The sequence below is a fragment of the Rhinolophus ferrumequinum genome, chromosome 19 (assembly GCF_004115265.2).
Source record: "Rhinolophus ferrumequinum isolate MPI-CBG mRhiFer1 chromosome 19, mRhiFer1_v1.p, whole genome shotgun sequence".
NCBI classification, from domain to species: domain Eukaryota; kingdom Metazoa; phylum Chordata; class Mammalia; order Chiroptera; family Rhinolophidae; genus Rhinolophus; species Rhinolophus ferrumequinum.
In genome coordinates, this window is record NC_046302.1 from 47,396,082 (window position 1) to 47,414,566 (window position 18,485).

The 18,485-nt window shown below is 39.5% G+C and overlaps 1 protein-coding gene across 2 annotated transcripts in view; it reads left to right on the plus strand.

Moving 5' to 3' along the window:
* Nucleotides 1-18,485, plus strand: part of MALT1 (MALT1 paracaspase) — a 50,432-nt gene that overhangs the window by 15,246 nt on the left and 16,701 nt on the right. The window contains exons 3-9 of one of the 2 annotated variants that reach the window (XM_033087440.1): nt 2,563-2,684; nt 6,648-6,807; nt 8,561-8,739; nt 9,169-9,265; nt 9,889-9,921; nt 11,745-11,771; nt 13,698-13,730. In XM_033087440.1, the coding sequence (XP_032943331.1) occupies nt 2,563-2,684; nt 6,648-6,807; nt 8,561-8,739; nt 9,169-9,265; nt 9,889-9,921; nt 11,745-11,771; nt 13,698-13,730 (651 nt within the window). The remainder of the gene's footprint in view (nt 1-2,562; nt 2,685-6,647; nt 6,808-8,560; nt 8,740-9,168; nt 9,266-9,888; nt 9,922-11,744; nt 11,772-13,697; nt 13,731-18,485) is intronic. The other variant, XM_033087441.1, reaches the window with a different exon arrangement.

The following is an 18,485-nucleotide window of genomic DNA, read 5'->3' on the forward strand; positions in this document are numbered from 1 at the left end:
GCTTCTGTTTCAGTAGGTGAGACAGACGATACGAAACAGGAAGTTCAGTGCAGTGAAGGACACACCGCAGAGCGAATGTACCACAGAACCAGGAGGGAGCTGTAGCTAATTTAGCCCAAAAAAGCTGGAGACCTGGATGATGAGGAAAACAGACTCTGCTATGAAACATTGGGGGCTGGAGGGAAAACCCAGCAGAGGGCTAGTAAGAGGAAAGGCAGTCAATAGCTTGTGTCCCGGAAGAAAGAGGTCCGAGGGGCTGGAGCGTGGTGAGCAAAGGAGGAGGAGGGTAGGTACGAGGTCGGAGAGGTCAGTTCAGGGAGGCCCTGGTAGGCCCTGGCAGGGAGTTTGCATTTTATTCTGAGTCCAATGGGAGGTCCGTAGAGGGTTTTGGTCAGAGGCACTCTTGTGTGACATGGACTCATTTATGTTTTAAAAAGATATTTGAGCTGCTGGTTGGAATCAAGGAAACAAATTAGGCTGTAATGATAGTTGAGTCAAGAGCTGATGGTGGCTTGGATTAAGACACGTGCAAAAGCTTGATGGACAGGACTTTCAGTTACAGTATTTGTAAAGAATGAGGACGCCAGGAGGAGGGATGCAGGAGTGACTGCTAAGGTTTTGTCCTGAGTAACTGGACACGTGGGGTAGGCTGGAAGCTGATGGATCTTCCCTGACATGGGGGAGACTGCAGGCTCTGGGGGAGGGATAGATTTTGTTCGAGAGGGACTTGGAACGTGTTAGGATTGAAACGGCTATAAGACACCCACCTCTTAAAGCCAATTTAGCCACAGCACTTATATTTTTCAGATTTATACTCATCCCCTCCTGTTGTTGCAGTTTCTTTCCTCTTGTCACACCTAATCTTTGTATCTTAAAGATGTGATGTAAGTCTCTCCTGGCAGATGAGTGGTGTGCGGGAGCACTAACACACACTTGGGAATTGGCAGGCTTACACAAGAGTGCTCATCCCGTTTCCCAGTGTCACCAGGTACTTTCCTACCAACGTGTATTACAGAACTCACAGACACTTGACTTCATCCACCCTGTGCTAACCTGGCATCAACGTAAAGAATTAATGAATCTGAAAGCTCTCCCTTGGCAAAAGTTTCAGTTCTTTTTTGAGAGGCTCTACTCCAGTAAAGGTTTTTCTAGGGTTTCTCCAGACCCTGAAATGGTAATAGGTATGCTATAAATATTTACTCCAAATGTTTTGGACGTTGGTATCTTTCATGGATTTCACATACCTAGTTTACCTCAACTACTATTTTTCCCCTAGAAAGTTTGGTACCTTTGATGTATTAAGAGTGTTATTATTTGGATCAACTCCTTCAATTGTAATATCGTTTTGTTCCTTTGGATGGGTGGACTGAGAGGAAAAAGATACTGTCATGAGATCATATTCAGGATAGAGGAGGAAAGAAAATAACAGTAGGTGAGGGAAATGAAGCTTTCTGAGAGGTAATGATCTTTCTCCTTCCTGAAAGGCAGCCAACCCAGCTTTACGTGTTACCACCTTGGCAAATGTGAAATTTCCTAACTTTAGTTTCTTCTGTATCAGTTATCTGTTGCTACATAACAAATTACCCCAAAACCAACAACTTGAAACAACAACTTTTTATTATCTCACAAGGTTTCTGAGGATAGGAATCCAGAAGGAGCTTAGCTGGGTGGTTTAGGCTCACATTTTGGCCTCTAATGCGATGGCAGTCGAGCTGTCAGCCAGAGCCACAGCCATCTGAAGGTTACCCTGGGTTTAGAAAACCCCTTTCTCGGATGGTTCATTCACACGGCTGTCTGCCAGAGGCCCAATTTTCTTTCTAGCGTTCGGGCCCCTGTGCAGAGATGCCTGAACGTCCCGTCCCGGTGGCAGCAGCTTCCCAGAGAGAGCGACTGAGAGAGGCAGGAAGGAAGAAGGGAGGGGAGAGGGATTCCATTACTGACTCCGGGATTTTCTTCGAAGCTCTTGTCAAAAGTTTTCCAAGGTTCCTTGCTGATAGTCAAATGAGAAATGTTTGTATGACATGTATGAAATTTATGTCCTGATTTTCTGTTGCTGTGCCTTTCTGTTTACAAACTAACTTTCATTTTAATACTAAATCACAGCATTGAAATTCAGGTGTTCCTTGTAGACATTTTCTATGGTGTTTCAATTCAACACTTGTCTTTACTAACAGTGCACTAACTCCGTTGAGGTGCCAGCCATTCGAAGAGCTGGTACTGAAAACTGCTGCCTGGCAGCCATCCACTGTAAGGTACATCCTGATTTCAGACATGTTCAAATGTGGAAACAATATTTCTAAGAATTGAAGAAGTAAGACAAGCAGTTGTGGGAAGTACGATAGATCAAAGTCTTCTGCTAGCGAGTTTCTTTCCTCCTAGTTTTTACAAAGCCTGCAACTCTGAAACTCGGAACCTGGTGGGGAAGGAGATGTGAATGGGTGATTGATAACAAGGATGGATATGCAGGTTATTTCCAAAATACTTCTTTTTTTTGGTTTCAGAAACATACACAAGGAAAACCCCTTTTCTGTGACTTCATTTATGTAACTTTTTTCTTTAAAGGAATAAAGATCACTGTAAACCCAGAATCAAAGGCAGTCTTGGCTGGACAGTTTGTGAAACTGTGTTGCCGGGCAACTGGACATCCTTTTGTACAATATCAATGGTTCAAAATGAATAAAGAGGTAATTTTTTTCAATGTCTTTTAATTCCTCTGTTATAAGAAGGTAGAATGATAGAAAATGAATGAGTGTCTTTAGCCTCAATATGTTCTTAGGAATTTTGATCTGCTGTGTTGTTACTGAAATATTCAGTGGGCATTATTTTGGTAAGACAATTGCAAAATTTTGTCTAAAAAATTGTAAGCAATAATAAAACCAATTCTCTCATCTAAAAATTATGGAAAATAGGGATTACTTGGAGCAACAATGGTAACCAAGAGGAGAAACATCACATTTATGCAAAAATCATGTTCCAACCAAAATCTTTAATTAAAAGTCTTTCAAGGTAACGTGGAAGGCGAATACAACATTATTTTAAGTATTCCACATAACTGTATTATTTCAGAAGGTTTAGGCTATTGTGAGATTGTGAAGTAGAAGTCATTTGGGGGTGGGGGGCATTTATTCCTCTTGTGGAAGTGTCTGATCCCTGCACCATCCGATCACATATTGGAATTGTCTTTTCTTAAAAGTTCTTCAAGCCACTCGGCCACTGGGGAGTTCTCACCGACATGGCTGGTCCGTGTTGTATCTCGTTTAGTGGGCTTCTCTCTTCTCCCTCACCCAGCTCCCCTTGCCCTCTTCCCTTCTGGATCATACCTTGAAACTCTGTATTCTTTTCAGCCTGTGAGTCAGATAACTAAGTTTTCTTCCAAACTCAATCATAAGTCTACATTTGCAAACCTAAAACTGAGTTCAAGATTATGATCTTTCCTTGAATGGGATCGCCCTATCTTGCCTTAGAAGAATTGTGTAGTTTTACACAGTTTTGTGTTTCCATCCCTGCCCCACAGGGAAGGTAGAGCAGCTGTGCACGTAGTAAAAAGACTGCGTGTGGGCTTTGGTGCTAGACAGGCTGTGTTGGAACCCTGGCTGCGGTCACTAGCAATGTGAATGCCTGTTGTCGAGGTTGTGGGCATTTCGCAGGAAGGAAGCTTTGTGTTCTTAGGCTTTCAAGAAATGGTAACTAATGTTATCTTTACCAGATTTCCTCAATTGCAAAGTTGCTTTCATTTGAATATACACCTTTTGAGGAAGAAGTGATGGATAAAACTTATTACATCGAATAGATCATTTGTCAATCATGTCGTGATTTGAGAAAGGCAGGAATGTAGGGGTCAGGGAGTACGTGTTAGACTTGAAGAGCTGTAATGGACTTGACACTCTGACAAGCTGAGTTTCATCAACCCACGCCTATGTCTGTGGGTCTGTTTTAGGAGAGAATTCATGGAGCAAGTACTTGATGAGCACCTGCTTTGTGCTGGCCATGTTCTAAGGCCGCGCTGATGAAGCACAGACAGCAAGGGCACTGCCACTTCCAGTGGGGACAGACAGTACGCACAGGACACAATCCTTTGAGTTAAGAGCTATAAGGAAGATTACCAGGGTGATAGAAATTGAGAAGCCACTAAAGGTCTTCAGCAGAAGTAACATGATAGGATTAATGTTTTTAAAACACAGACTGTGCTAGATGAGAAATAGTGGTTGTGTGGACCATGGACCAGGGGGTGGCAGTGCGGATGGAGCAAAGCACATAAGTCTGTTTATTTTAGAGACAGAGTTAACCAAACCCCATAGATGGATGTGGAGCCTGAGGAAAAGGGACAAGAGATCAAGGGTGACCCCTAGATTTTTTTTTACTTAAGCATCTGGGGACATGTTGCATACTGAAGTGTTGAAGATTAGGAGAGGTATAGATTTAGGGAGAAAAATCAGGAATTTGGTTTTAGACATGTTAAGTCTGAAATGCCTACTAGACATCTAAAGGAGTCAGCTAGTCCGTTTGGAGACAACATTGAAAGTTTATATAGTGGAGGAGGAACCAGTAAAGAAACTAAGAAGAATCTGCAAGAGAGATAGGAGGAAATCCAGGAGAGGATGACAGAAAGCCTAAAAGGGGAAGGATTTCACAGAGAAAGGGGTGGTCAGCATTTCAGTGCTGTGGAGAGGGGGTGGGTCCAGAGAGATGTATTTGGGGCTTTTTGTTTATTTGTTTGCTTGCTTGCTTGTTTGTTTGTTTAAAATACAAGGCACTAGAATATGTTTTTGAGAGTGATACAATACAAGAAAGATGCTAAAGCAGAGAAAGAAAATTACAGGAGCCAGATCAGAGAGGATGGGATTGTCTGTCGGAGAGGAAGAAACTTTTCCTCTACCCTCTTCTGTTCAGTCCCTGCGGGACTGTGCCTTAACTGACAAAACCCGGATTAGCAAGAGAAAAGGTTTATTCATGTGGGAACTTAACAAAAGAAGTCGCTCCGTGGATGGTTAGAGTTAGAGGCTTATATACCTAACTTAGTAGGGAAAAGGTAGGAAGGAGAAAAGGCCCCTTTGGGAAGAACAAATGGGTTTCTTTAGGAAACACAAAGGGGTTTCCAGAAGAGTAAATGGAGACAAGAAAGTCTGTGATACTGTTTATTCATGCAGGTGCGAGTGGTTTTTCCATCGTCTTCCTGACCATCAAACCCCCCTGGAGTGGGGATTTATGGTAGGTGTATTCTTGGTATCCTTCCTGGGAGTAAAAGCCGCCCTGAAGAGGGAATTTATGGCCGCCTCATTTCCCAGAAGGTTCTGCTTTTAGTCAGATAAAGAGAGCTCTGAGAAGGCTTTTTTCCTGCCTCTGTTGAATCCCAAATGTCTTCAGCTTGAACTAATCTTCATGCCAGGCGGCGGTTCTCAGTGGATCCACAGATCCTAAGTCCAGGTAGCCTTTGTCAGGAAGACACCTTTTCTGTTTCAACAGGAGGGGAAAGAGCAGTTATAAGGAGGTGCAGACATAGATAGGAGTGAGATCTGATGGGAAGAAGAGGACAGAGTTTCTGCGTGAGGTCCGTGGCTGAGGGAAGTAGGACTGGGTAGCTCTGAGGACAGAGAAAGTACACAGTAATAGTCCAGCAGGAGAGGAAACGTAGCACATGAACAGGATAGGATTGCCAGGTGGTGCTACCGTGTTTCCCTGAAAATAAGGCCGGGTCTTATATGAAGGTTTGCTCCAAAAGACGTATTAGGGCTTACGTTCAGGGGATGTCCTCCTGAAAAACCATGTGAGGGCTTATTTTCCAGTTAGGGCTTATTTTCAGGGAAACACGGTAGGTGCAGCCTGCTACCCTGCCGTCAAATCTTCAACAAAATGCTCTTTCTGTCACAGTTTCTGAGAGGGGGGAAAGAGTTGAATTCAGTTGGGGTTTGGAGAGAAAAAGAGCTGAGCTTGTGAAAGTACTTTGCAAGGGAGCTAATATAATATATCATGGCACTTAGGCCCTTGGCAGTGTGTCAGAGTTGGGGGGCGCTGATAAATTGAAGGGAGCAGCAAGGGTGAAACGAACCTTAGTGTGGTGACCAAAGTTTGGGAAACCCTTGGAGGGCCGTTTCTTCCCATCACTCATATGCTTTCCACAGCCCTTCTCTGCCCAGACCTTCAGAGAAGTATATTGGGAGAGGAGCCTATCCGCTTCTAGAATTTTGCAGATGAGAAAATGGGCTCTTGAGGTGAAATAACTTGGTCACGTGTGCACAGCTAGTTCGGTCAGAATTCAGGTTACCTAGTAGCCAGGCCAAACTTCCTGTGTACTCTGTCTTTCATGTGGTGTTTGTCATGTTATATGACTACTTAACTCTTAAATGTTGCAATTGCAGATTCTTTAAATACCAACGATTGAACAGTTTTATATGACAGAACAGATACTTTCCTGTTCGTGCGTTTGGGGAAGATATATGGGAGAGAACTTATTAACTCTCTGGTTAATGGATTTGTAGAAGACTGTGGATTTCTTCAGTCCTAAATTATTCAAAATGTTGTTAGAACTTGGAAAAAAGATACACTTTTCAAAACTCCAAGGACATCATACATGCTACACAGCACATTTTTTTCATAAGGCATGTTTTGACGAGTCATTCACTGACATTCTCTTATTAATTCTTTCACAGATTCCAAATGGAAATGCATCAGAACTTATTTTTAACACAGTGCATGTTAAAGATGCAGGCTTTTATGTCTGTCGAGTCAATAATAATTTCACCTTTGAATTCAGCCAGTGGTCACAGCTGGATGTTTGTGATGTCACAGAAATAGCAGACAGCTTCCAGGGTAAGTAATTAACTTGAATGTTGGCAAGGGAATTGCCTTATTTTATTTTATTATTTTATTTTATTTTATTTTAAATGTTTTCTTTTAAATAACTTCAAAGTATGAAAGTATTACCCAAAGCACGCATATATACTTTCCCCAATATAAGGTCACCAGTTGTTAAGATTTTATCCCATGTTCTTTAATTCTCTTTTTCTGTGGATGGATTCACACACACACACACACACACACACACACTCACACACCTTAGGATAACACGGCATCTTTCTCAGTCTGACCCTGCTGCTGACCTCTTAAACTTGCCTTCTTTCATGGATTTGAATGGTGTAGTCCCTGATTTGGGAAGAGAAAAAAATCTGATACAGCCTTGCTGCTCACTTTTCAATTCCTTTCTACACTGTACATTTTTCTCCCAAACTACTGTATTACTCCTAAAAATTTGTGCTATAGAATAAAACTCTGTCTAGTTGATGTAGACATGAAAGGGCATATATGTATCTTTCCCTGCAATAAAACATTTCATCAACCTATTTTTACTCTTTGTCATCCACCTTTTTAGTCCAATAACTAGTATTGATCAAGAAAAAAGCAGTCTACTCTAAAGAGTAGCTATCAGATAGTATTTTGTTATTCACACACACACCATCAAGACCATATCCTTTGTCATTTTTGCCAAACAAAAAGAATAGAAGGGAAACAGACTTTTGGTTACTATTCTTATCTTCCATTCTTCTCTTGCAATTCAGCTTTTCCTATACCTAAATAAATAAACCATCTCAACAAATAGTCATGATTAATTAAGAGAGTTATTTATATCTTTCTAGACTGTTTCTGTGCATGTAATGAACTTTAATATGTTTATAAATGGAATCTTATTCATTCAACAAATCACATGCAACAAGGGAGACACTGAGTGAACCGCTGAGTTTCATGATAGAGACCTGGAATTGCATAACACTGACAAGCCCGCTGTCCTCGACGAACTTAAACAGTAACAAATGAATGCTCAGTAAATAATCCTTCTGGTATCTGCCTTGGGAAGAAATGCTAGTGATAACCCATCCATAATTATTCAGTGCAAATAATAAAACTCCTTATTTTAATAAGTCAAATCCAACAGTAGAGTGTATAGCTTTCTGTGTTAAACGTGAATATCACTCAAGATGTTAGTAAGTTGTTTGCCGCCACAAAAAAGATTCTGCGGCCAAACACATTTGGAAACCACTTGAACTATTTTCCCCTCTGACTTTCACAATGTATACTAAAATGCTGAAAGCTCTGAGAAATGCTGCCATTAAAAGTATCTGTTTAGAGTGGCCGGATGGCTCAGTTGGTTAGAGCACGAGCTCTGAACAACAGGGTTGCCCGTTTGATTCCCACATGGACCCATGAGCTGCCACTGAGCTTCCAAAGTGGCGGCTGGATGGCTCAGTTGGTTAGAGTGCAAGCTCTCAACAACAAGGTTGCTGGTTCAATTCCCACATGGGATGGTGGGCTGTGCTCCCTGCAACTGAAGATTGAAAACGGTGACTGGACTTGGAGCTGAGCTGTGCCCTCCACAGCTTGAAGGATGACTTGGAGCTGATGGGCCCTGGAGAAACACATTGTTCCCGTTATATTCCCCAATTTAAAAAATTGAAAAGAAAAAAAAATGAAGGATGAACTTGAAAACATTTTTTTTAATTAAAAGGGAAAAATTTTTTTAACCTATGGATTTTATTTATGTTTAATGATATTTTTCTTTTAATTTAAGGAAGTTTGGATTGCGTCTCTGAAACCAAGCTGCAAATCTGTGTTGAACCTAGGTCCCAAAAGCTGCTGCCAGGCAGCACGTTGGTCTTACAGTGTGTTGCTGTTGGAAGCCCCATTCCTCACTACCAGTGGTTCAGAAATGAATCACCGCTAATACACGAGACAAAAAAGCTATACATGGTAGGAAGTTGGATTTGGGGAGTATTTTGTGTTAGTATGTAAAGTAAATTGTATAATTAAAAATTAAGGTAAACATTGAAATTTATATTCTTTGGGATGTTTTCATGTTTTCAGAATTTTTGTTTCAAGTCCCTTGTTATTTAATATTAATTGATTCTTAAATTTGCAAAAGTGCTAGAATATACTGGTACCAGGTCTAAGGGCTTATACTAAAATGTCAAATAGTATTGCACCGAACTCAGTATTATTGAAATCATTGTATCATTTCCTTGCTAATATGTAACCTGATGAATGAAATAATCTAAGAATGTCTAAAGCCTTCTGAAACTTTGTTTTGTAGTTTTTATAAAGTACAAAATAACTTTTTCTCCAAACCAACTTAAATTAAAATTGAAGAGGAAATGTGTGTATGTTCTGATATTAATGTAGGTGCCTTATGTGGATTTGGAGCATCAAGGAATCTATTGGTGTCGTGTACATAATGACCGAGACAGTCAAGATAGCAAGAAGGCAGAAATCATCATAGGTAAGCAGTAGTAGTCGGTGTTCTGACAAATGGAGTATAATATAAGCTATATAAAATGAAACATTTAAGCAAAGGCCATTCTGCTACTTTTTACCCCATTCTATTCAATGGTGTGTTAAGTATCAGGAGTTACACTGTTTATATAGAAAATTGAGAGAATATATACTAAATTCATAATCCACTTTCATACACCAGGAGCAGAAAGAACCAGAAAAATCGTTTTTTATTTAGATATTTTTGAATATTTTATTTTAAACAAGTATGGCAAAAATGTATTAAAACTTTAGTTATCAAGAACTTGCGTTAAGTCTCGTCTCTGGAGAGAAAAAAAAGAACTTGCGTTAGTGGGAAAAGATTTTTAATAAAACATTTGTTAAAAAACAAACATCACAGACATATGAAGGAAAGCATGATGATCAGTCAACACTCCCCATTATAAAGTACATAATTGTTCTACTTATGCTTAATACATTTATGGTTGTATTGTTAATAGTCGGAAATGTTGATGCATATGTTGGTTTGCCAACATATTTCTGTGATATTTATCTCTCTATTTGCTTGATGGCTGCCCTTCCTAAGATCATGAATTACAGTATATTCACATTTGTTTTCTCTGGAACAAGGAAGAACAGATGAGGCAGTGGAGTGCACTGAAGGTAGTGTAATCCTTTGGTTTGAAACCAGATATCCTGCATGCTGGTTCCTCTTGGGATTGGTGGAGTACTGTAACCTACTGAGTGCAGCAATGGAAAAAATACTAGCTTTAAGAAATAATTTTGATCTAAGGATATTGTGTCTTTGAGGGTTTGTCAGTTGCCATAGGACACTGTTAAATTGACATACTATGAAAATAACTCAGTTGATTTTCTATTGCATATAAGGAAGGATAAAGTTCTGCATAACATCTAATGAATAGTGAACATTTGCAATTAATTTCTAATGCTGATTTTTATCTTCACAAAATTTGCAAAAAAGATGGATGGCTATACTGTCATGGAAAGTTGTTTAGATTATTTTATCTGTTTTTGAGCCATGATAATATGCCTCTCAAATGTGAATGTAATTTCTATTAAAGTTTCAGGCCAGGAGATTTATTGTTTAACACATGTTATATCAAATATTAAACATTTTTTTAATATAAAATTGATAAGATCCATTTTTGAAGCGACAAAGTTGCAGCTTAATCTGCCGTGTCACCTTTACCATAATATATAAAGAGAACTAAAAATCTGTTTCAACATACGCTTCTAATTTGTTTTAATTAAAACACTGTACATAAGTTGTAATGAGTACATTTTAAAACTTAAGTTCCCTTAGTATGATATCACATTATTTTGCAAAATTAGGTTTGTGGATTGCAAAGTATTTTTTCAATTTCTGCCTCTTTAAACTATTATATAACCTTCGGCTCTACCTGGATAAATTAAGAAAATAATGCTAAATCTTATGTTTGCTGATTTTTCTGTTCTTCAAATCACTATTGTGTCCCTTTCAAATACGTAATTACTGTTTTCATCCCAACACATGACTGTGAATGGGAGTTCTCTATTCACAATGGGAGTATCCGAATGGGAGGATACGGGAATTCCAGTCTCATGGTCTATGGGCTTTATAGGAGGGAAGTTACATGAAGAAATCCTAACCAAACTCCTCTTTCTTCTCTGACTCCTTTTTTGCCTAATTGCAAGACTTTTAAAACTTCCTAACGTTGGAGACCTATTAGAATGAATAAATAAAACTAGCTTTGCTGTCCCATTTGGCTTCAGGGTGATGGCTGTAAATGATGACCTTTCTTTACCTGTAAGATTCTCCCTATAATTTTTGCAGTAACATCATATCGTTATATAATAATTTTCAAATAAATCTGTTCCAAACACTTAGAGATGAAAATCCAACTATGAAACTACTCTTAGAAATTTCAGATGGAAAAATGAGATCCAACATTTCTTTCTAAAAATATCTACAAAACTGAGACATTTTATAATTGGTTGGTTGACGCAGATCATGAGCAGAGTCCTATGTCATATCATTTTTTTTTTACCCATGGAACATGATGTTATCAATTTCATTTTATGTGTTTCGTTAAAGATATTTGATCAGGACAAGGGGTGGGGATTGAATTAGGGGAAGCTCAGGGCATTTGTTAAGGCAGTGAAACTATTTTGTATGAGCACTGTAATGGTGAATAAGGGGACGCAAGTTTTACAAAATCATTTAGTAGGAGGTCAGAGGAGGAGCCTCTTGTCATTTAATGAAAATAATAATAGCTTAGAAATCCTAAATGATACCCACAACAGTATTCTTTCCTATTTAATACTTGCATGGCTTCTCATTTAAGGTCTATGGAAAGTTCTAAACTGATGAAACATGATAACATGCTTTAACAGCTCAAAACCTTCTTTGATTAGTCTTCAATATGTGTGCCAAGTTGGCAGTTGGATTACTTAACCCTAATCTATTTTCTCTTATTTTGTTTCAGATGAATTAAATCATCTCGGGCATCCTGGTGAGTAATATAAACATAAAACATTGGTTTTAGATTTTTAAGTTATTGAATACAATGACTTGAAGATACTGTAGATATTCTTTTGCTATAGTAGTATTAGTAATTTTTTTCTTTATTAAAATAATATAATTCAGGGTTGGAATTATATGAAGTACAGTTCCATGCAAGTGAAAATATTAAAAATATTCTAGATTGTAAGGCTACAAGGGTGGAAAAGTAAGTATACTGAGGCAACATAAAATATCAATGTACCTTTTATCATTGTGTATGACTCTGAACCATAAAAAGGCAGTTAGTTAGTGGGTGAAGTACATAGTATTCAATTTGAAAGGCAAGAAGCAGTCTTTGAAAGTAACAGGAGTTAACATTTCTGAACTCCCCAGACCCCAGGGACCTTGTTCAGAGTTCCTCAATCATAGAACATATATGAACAGGAAGGATGTCTTGATCTGAAGTAAAAGGTGTGTTAGCAGGAACAGGTGGAGCTGTGCAGGTAAGTAGTAGGTCAGTGACCATTAAGAGACTGACAGTTGGCAGGCGTGGTCATCAGTCATTGGCCAGTTTTAACCAGAGTGGATTTCTGAACAAATTCAGCTACAGGAAAGCTTTTACTCTCCCTAGGCAGTGTAATAGTGAGGGGGACCCCTCGCAGACAGAGGACGTGTATAGGTCGTGGGCATTCAGAAAGGCAGTGATGGAACCCGGGAATTGAGCTGAAAATAAAACCTTCTAAGACTTGATTATGAAGGCAGTTGTATCATTTAATATTTACAGAGAGTTCTCTTATTTCCTGACATGCGATAGCTCATTATCGTAGCACCATATCTAGTTTGCTTAGTTTCGTGCCCATATTTTGTTAGTAAGTATCTGTTATTGTTAATAAACACCTAACGATGATTGCACTGTGCTGATTACATGTAGGCGAATTAGACAAACCAGAAAGCCAGTGTCAGCTGAGTGTCATTCTTGCTGTACCGATCTGGAGCTCAAGGGGAGCCTCAGGGAGCTACCCAAGCATCCAAACCTGCCTGCCGTCGGGGAACCCTCCTAGTAATGGAGCCAGGTGTTTCTCTTGGTCTGCTTAGAATCCTGTGCGCCCTGCAGTGAACATTGTGAAAAGTGATTTCAGGAAAGCTTTTGCAAATAGCCACCACTTCTAAAATAGCCACCAAGCTTCTAAAATTTTCTTGGCATCCTTTCATTTTATCTGTACTCTTCAAGACTCAGACACACCAAAACATTTGAGTTTTAGAAAAATAAAATTGAATAAATTGAATAGACTCCAGTAGCGTATGAGTCGTTTAAAAATGCACAGAAGTTACCCTCTGTGTAACTGATTGCATTCCATCTCTCCCTGTATCTCCTCCTGCATGGTCGCCAGGGGTTGGGAGTATTTCATCTTATGTAGAACAGATGGCAAAGAGCACAAAGTGTGGAATGAGATTTGCTCCAAGCTTAATAACTTTGGGCAAGAGACTTAATCTCTCTCTGCCTCAGATTCCTGACCTGTTTAATGGCGGTGGTCATCCTCTGTCCCTCGTACAGTGAGGTTCATTTCAGTCAGTTATATTGAAAGCACGTAGAACAGCACCTGGCAGGCATTCAGTAAATGCTAATTCCCCTGCTGCTACGGCTTATTCCCACCACCCACTGTTTTCACATTGTCACTTCTCCCTGGAGTGTTCAAGATTATCATCCCCAGCTCTGGTGATCCGCCGGCTCTGATTCTAGCTTTGTCCATCCAGGTATATGTTTTTATCAAGAATTTGAAAATCTTAAAATCATAAGCTCCCTGTGAGAAACCAGAGTCTGTCTTTTAATGTCACTGATGTTATTGTTCATTGTTTCCATATACCTCTAACCCTGAAGAAACTTGTAGCACGAATAATAACATCTTATGTTTTTTACATTTTCACTTCTTTATAGATAATAAAGAGCAAACAGCTGACCAACCTCTGGGTGAGTAGAGCTTTAAAATGCTTGATCAACATATAATTATGATATATATCTCTTATGGTGATCGTGAAAAGATTAAAGACATTTTAACTTGACAGCTTTTGTAATTATTTAAATAAGATTGGGACCAAATGGTGTGTTTTGGATATTTGTAAAGGTAATTGTAGAACAAGAGACTTAAAAAGATTATGAATTCAGTCTCTGGGACCCAGTCCGCTTCTGTGGAGTGATTTCTTTGTTCTGGCAACATGCAAACATACAAACATGTAAAGAGAAAGAAATGTGTATGTTACACAGAAGTGAGTAACACTGTCCCGGGATGGGGTTAGTTAGAAAAGCAGCTGAGAGGCTGCAGGCACCGCTCTGCATTGTGAAGGATGAGTAGGCGAAGGGCCTCCCAGACAGAACCTAAAAGGCTGGGTACAGCATGGCAGGGAAATGAGACAGTGTTGGATTTGCAGAACTACAAATACCACTCAGTGAGAAGGATGCAACCAGATCTTCAGGAGGCCCATTTCCCATACAGGCCCTCGCAAGGAAACTCTTGGGTGGAGGGGTGAAGGAGATTTGTCTCTCTGAAAGGCCAGTCTTGTATCGGTGCAGAAAGCAAACTGGAGAGAGACGTTTTTGGTTAGGATAAAAATGTAAACACTGTTGCGGTCATCTAGATAAATAGTGAGAATCTGCATAGGCGAGTACCATGAGAATGCAGAAAACAGGAACAAATTCAGAAGATCTTTAGGTGATGGAATCAGTAAGCTGTTTTTGTCATCTTGCTATAGGGCATAAAAAGATAGAGAGGAATCACTTGCCTGTTAGGATTCTTGCTTGGACCACTCAGGGGAGAGGGATACAGCCCACTGAGTAGAAGAAGACAGACTCAAAAGCAGGCTTCAGAGGATGGATGACTGTCAGCGGGTGCCTACCCAGTGCGAGGTGTTTGTGTCACATCTCGGTGAAGTGTGCAGCAGGCGGTTGTATATGTGGGACTGTCAGGCGAGGCCAGGACCACGGGTACAGTTAGGAGTGTCACCAGCAGAGACGTGGAAGTTAAAACCAAGGAGCAGCGAACGTGAGATTGCTACATGCCTTCGAGAAAAGGGCATAAAACTGGCTAAGTTTTTGGGTAGGTGGTGGGGAGGGCGAGCATACAGTGGTTTTTTTTTAACAATTATAATCAGTTGTCATTGGTCAGATATCATAAAAATTCAGATTTCTGGGTTCTTTTAAAAAGGGGTAGCTTTCAGTTATGGCTAAATAGTGGCTGCCCCTTTAAAAAGGGACGTATGCTCACCTGTTTCCCTGTTGTGAACATTCTTTCCCTTTGTCTCCCCTTTTCTCCTTCCCCACGTGATCTCGCCATGTAGCTAAATTTCTTTACATGGTGGCTGGATCCCCAAACTGGAAGCTGTCACACTTCTTAAGGTTTAGACTCAGAACTAGCAAAGTGTCATGCCTCATTATGTTGTTCAAAGAGAATCGCAGGGCGGCCCAGAGTTGGGGTTAGGGCCTGGGGGCTGGTGTGACGGTGACTGCACTACACAAGGGCAAGGCTCCCATGGTTCATTGGGGGCTGTCTTTGACCACAGCTGGAAAGGTGGGCATGGACTCCAATAGGAATGGCTTTGTTTGCCAGACTAAGGAATTTGGACTTTTTTTTGTAGGACATGCGAGTAGAGATTAAAAGGTTTTCTGCATGAGACCAATAAGGACTGGATATTCAACCAGTCAGATTTGATGCTAATACTCAGTTTTTGATAGATGGCTCAAGATTCTATTTAGTAAGTACTTACATGGCACTAAATATGTGCCAGGCCCTTTTCCAGGAGCTTGTTAATGCTGAGTCATCGTAGATGAGAGGCGATGAGTAACACGCCCATATATATTAGATGTGGGATTCATGATATAACACTATACCAATGTTTTAAAAAATACATTGCTTGGAACTTTGGAAAATGTTTAGGATCATGTAGTTAAAATATCTTTCTGAAGTGGTTTTATTCTGTTGCTTTATCAACTTGCATTCGTGTTTCCTTTTTCCAATAAATGGTGTGTGTTCAAGAAATTGTGGGTGGCTGTTACAGTAAATGTTTTTCTGCAGAAAATTTCTTCCACTTATTTTATCATTTGAAAACTATCATAAATTGATTATTTAGTTGCTATTTTGAAGTTTCCTCACTCTTACTCCTCAACTTCAAATTTTACTATTTCTTTATCATCTCTCTAAACTCTGACCGTTTTCTTTCCCCTTCTACAACCAATTTCCTGCGGTGAGTCTTTGTCATCTTATTTCGACTATTGCAGTCTGCTTCTCTGCTCTAAACCCTCCGCACTTCGCTTGTCATTCAGGAACTGTTTTACAAGTAGATTGGGCAAGGTAAGATTTATTTACTCATCATCTCCATTACCATTACACTCAAGAAAATGCTCTAAGACATTTTAGAAAGTAGCTATTAAAAATCACCATTAGGGAAAACATTTTGAAGAATTATGGCTACAATGTATGTATCAATTATCGATATATATATTTTAAGGCACATTGTCGAACACTTGCATTCTATAAACTATACCAAATATTCTTTGCAAACAGATAACAAAACCAGTGAATAAAGAATTAGTAGTAACAGAAACAGCCTATGATGCTAGTTTGACAACTGGCTTTTTTTCTATTAAGTACCTTTTAATTGTTTTCTGACAGTAAAACTTAGTTTAGGATATGTATTAGAATTAGATTAGCATCATGTTCCACCAAAAACCTACTTTGATTTGCAAGCACTTTACTACCTAAATAACTTCGGGCACCTCATGATTTGGGCTATAATGGTGTAAGCCAGAGATAACACATTCTCTTACTTCCCTTTACTTAGAAGTCGATTGACCTAACTCCTTCCTCATGGTGAGGTGGGGTCTGAATTCTTGATAGGCTGGTGGGCTCACAGAAAAATGCACTGACAATTTTCTTTCTGTGGATTTGCCAGCTAATAGTCTTACTATATAGTGAGTACTTTGGTGTAAGAGTGCATGCCTAATTTATATAAGAAGAAACTATTTTTTTTAAAAAAGGAAATATAGTGATGTTAAGTTTTATACTGCCTCCTGTTGAAACCTATCCTTAGTGTTCTCAAATTTTTCATTGTTTTAGAACTAAAGAGAGTTTAATAGAAGCTTTATGTCTGAATCCTTATATAATCTTGATATTTGGCCTTTCTTTTGGGTAAAAGAAGAGAGTATCACTTGTATAGGAGTTGAAGTGACTTCTATTAAACAGAAATATGACTTAGGTATCATTTGTTTTCTCTTCTGAAAGGTGTATACTCATACAAATGAGTGATTTGTAAGAGATCTCTGAAAACGTAGATATAGAATAAAGATACCATGGCATGGAAATATTGAGGCTTTTCAGAAAGTGGGTTTTCTGCTACTTTGAAAGAGTCACGTTCTTTGAGTTGGTACTAGTTTTTCTCTGGACCTTGTTTAACACTAGACTTAAGTATTCTGTGGAAAGAGAAAATTTCACCAGAGAGATGTTTGGTGAAATTTAATCAACTTAATGATTTGAAACATCTGAAATTCTGTTAAATATTGCAGAGATGAAGTCAACAATGTGATTATTTGTGCTTGCTACAATTTCATAAGAGTGGTATTCATAATAATTTATAAGTAAACTACTTAGCAACACTTTGTGACAAAGGTCAGTCACCTAGTCCTAGCCTGTGACATAAGGTAGCCTGCAATCCTACCCAGCCTGTCTCTTCAGCCAGTTACTGGTCCTGCTGGGTGCTCTTGTTACACCATTTCCACTGCTCTCTTATGTCTCCTTCATGGATTTATACCATAGCATCCTCAAGAAACACACTATAACACGTTCCTGTAGCCATGGCATGGTCTCATATCTTGAACTTTGAATCCCACCTCAGACTAGCAAAGGTACAATTTTGAAGACCTCTTAAGCACTAGGCTATGTCCAGCCTCCCACAGATGTTTTTGGACAAACTCTACACCTGATGAAGCCAGCTGGTACTTTTTAGGCATAGGTGTGGATCTTTTTGCCTCCAAAAAACAGAAAAAAAATTGGTATAAGAACATATCTTTGAAAAAAGTATCAAAAAAAAAAAAGTCTCAGTGCACTAAGTCAGAAAATAAACTTTAAGATATTCATACAAAAGTCTTCACGTATCCCCAAAGTAGCTGTATCTCACCCAAATGGGACATTTTTTTAAAGAAGCTAAGAGAAGCTCTTCCCATAAGCGGCCTGAGACGACCTCTAAAAATGGTTCACTATTCACTTGACCCAGAGAACCCCACAAAATCATGTAAATTGAGAGGTTCTAATCTATGTGTTCATTTGAAAAACACTCGTGAAACTGCCCAGGCCATCAAGGGGAGGCATATCCGAAAAGCCACCACGTGTCTAAAGGATGTCACGTCACAGAAGCAATGTGTGCCATTCCATCATTACAGTGGTGGGGTTGGGAGGTGTGCCCAGGCCAAACAATGGGACTGGACGCAGGGTCAGTGGCCCAAAAAGAGTGCAGTATTTTTACCGCACATGCTTAAAAATGCAGAGAGTGATGCTAACCTTAAGGGCTTAGATATAAACTCTGGTCACTGAACACAGCTAGGTGAACAAAGCTCCCAAGATGCTTTGCAGCACTTACAGAGCTCACGGGCGGGTTAACCCACGCATGAGCTCCCCCTGCCACACTGAGATGAGAGAGAGCAGATTGTTCCAAACCAGAAGAGGAGGTTGCACAGAAG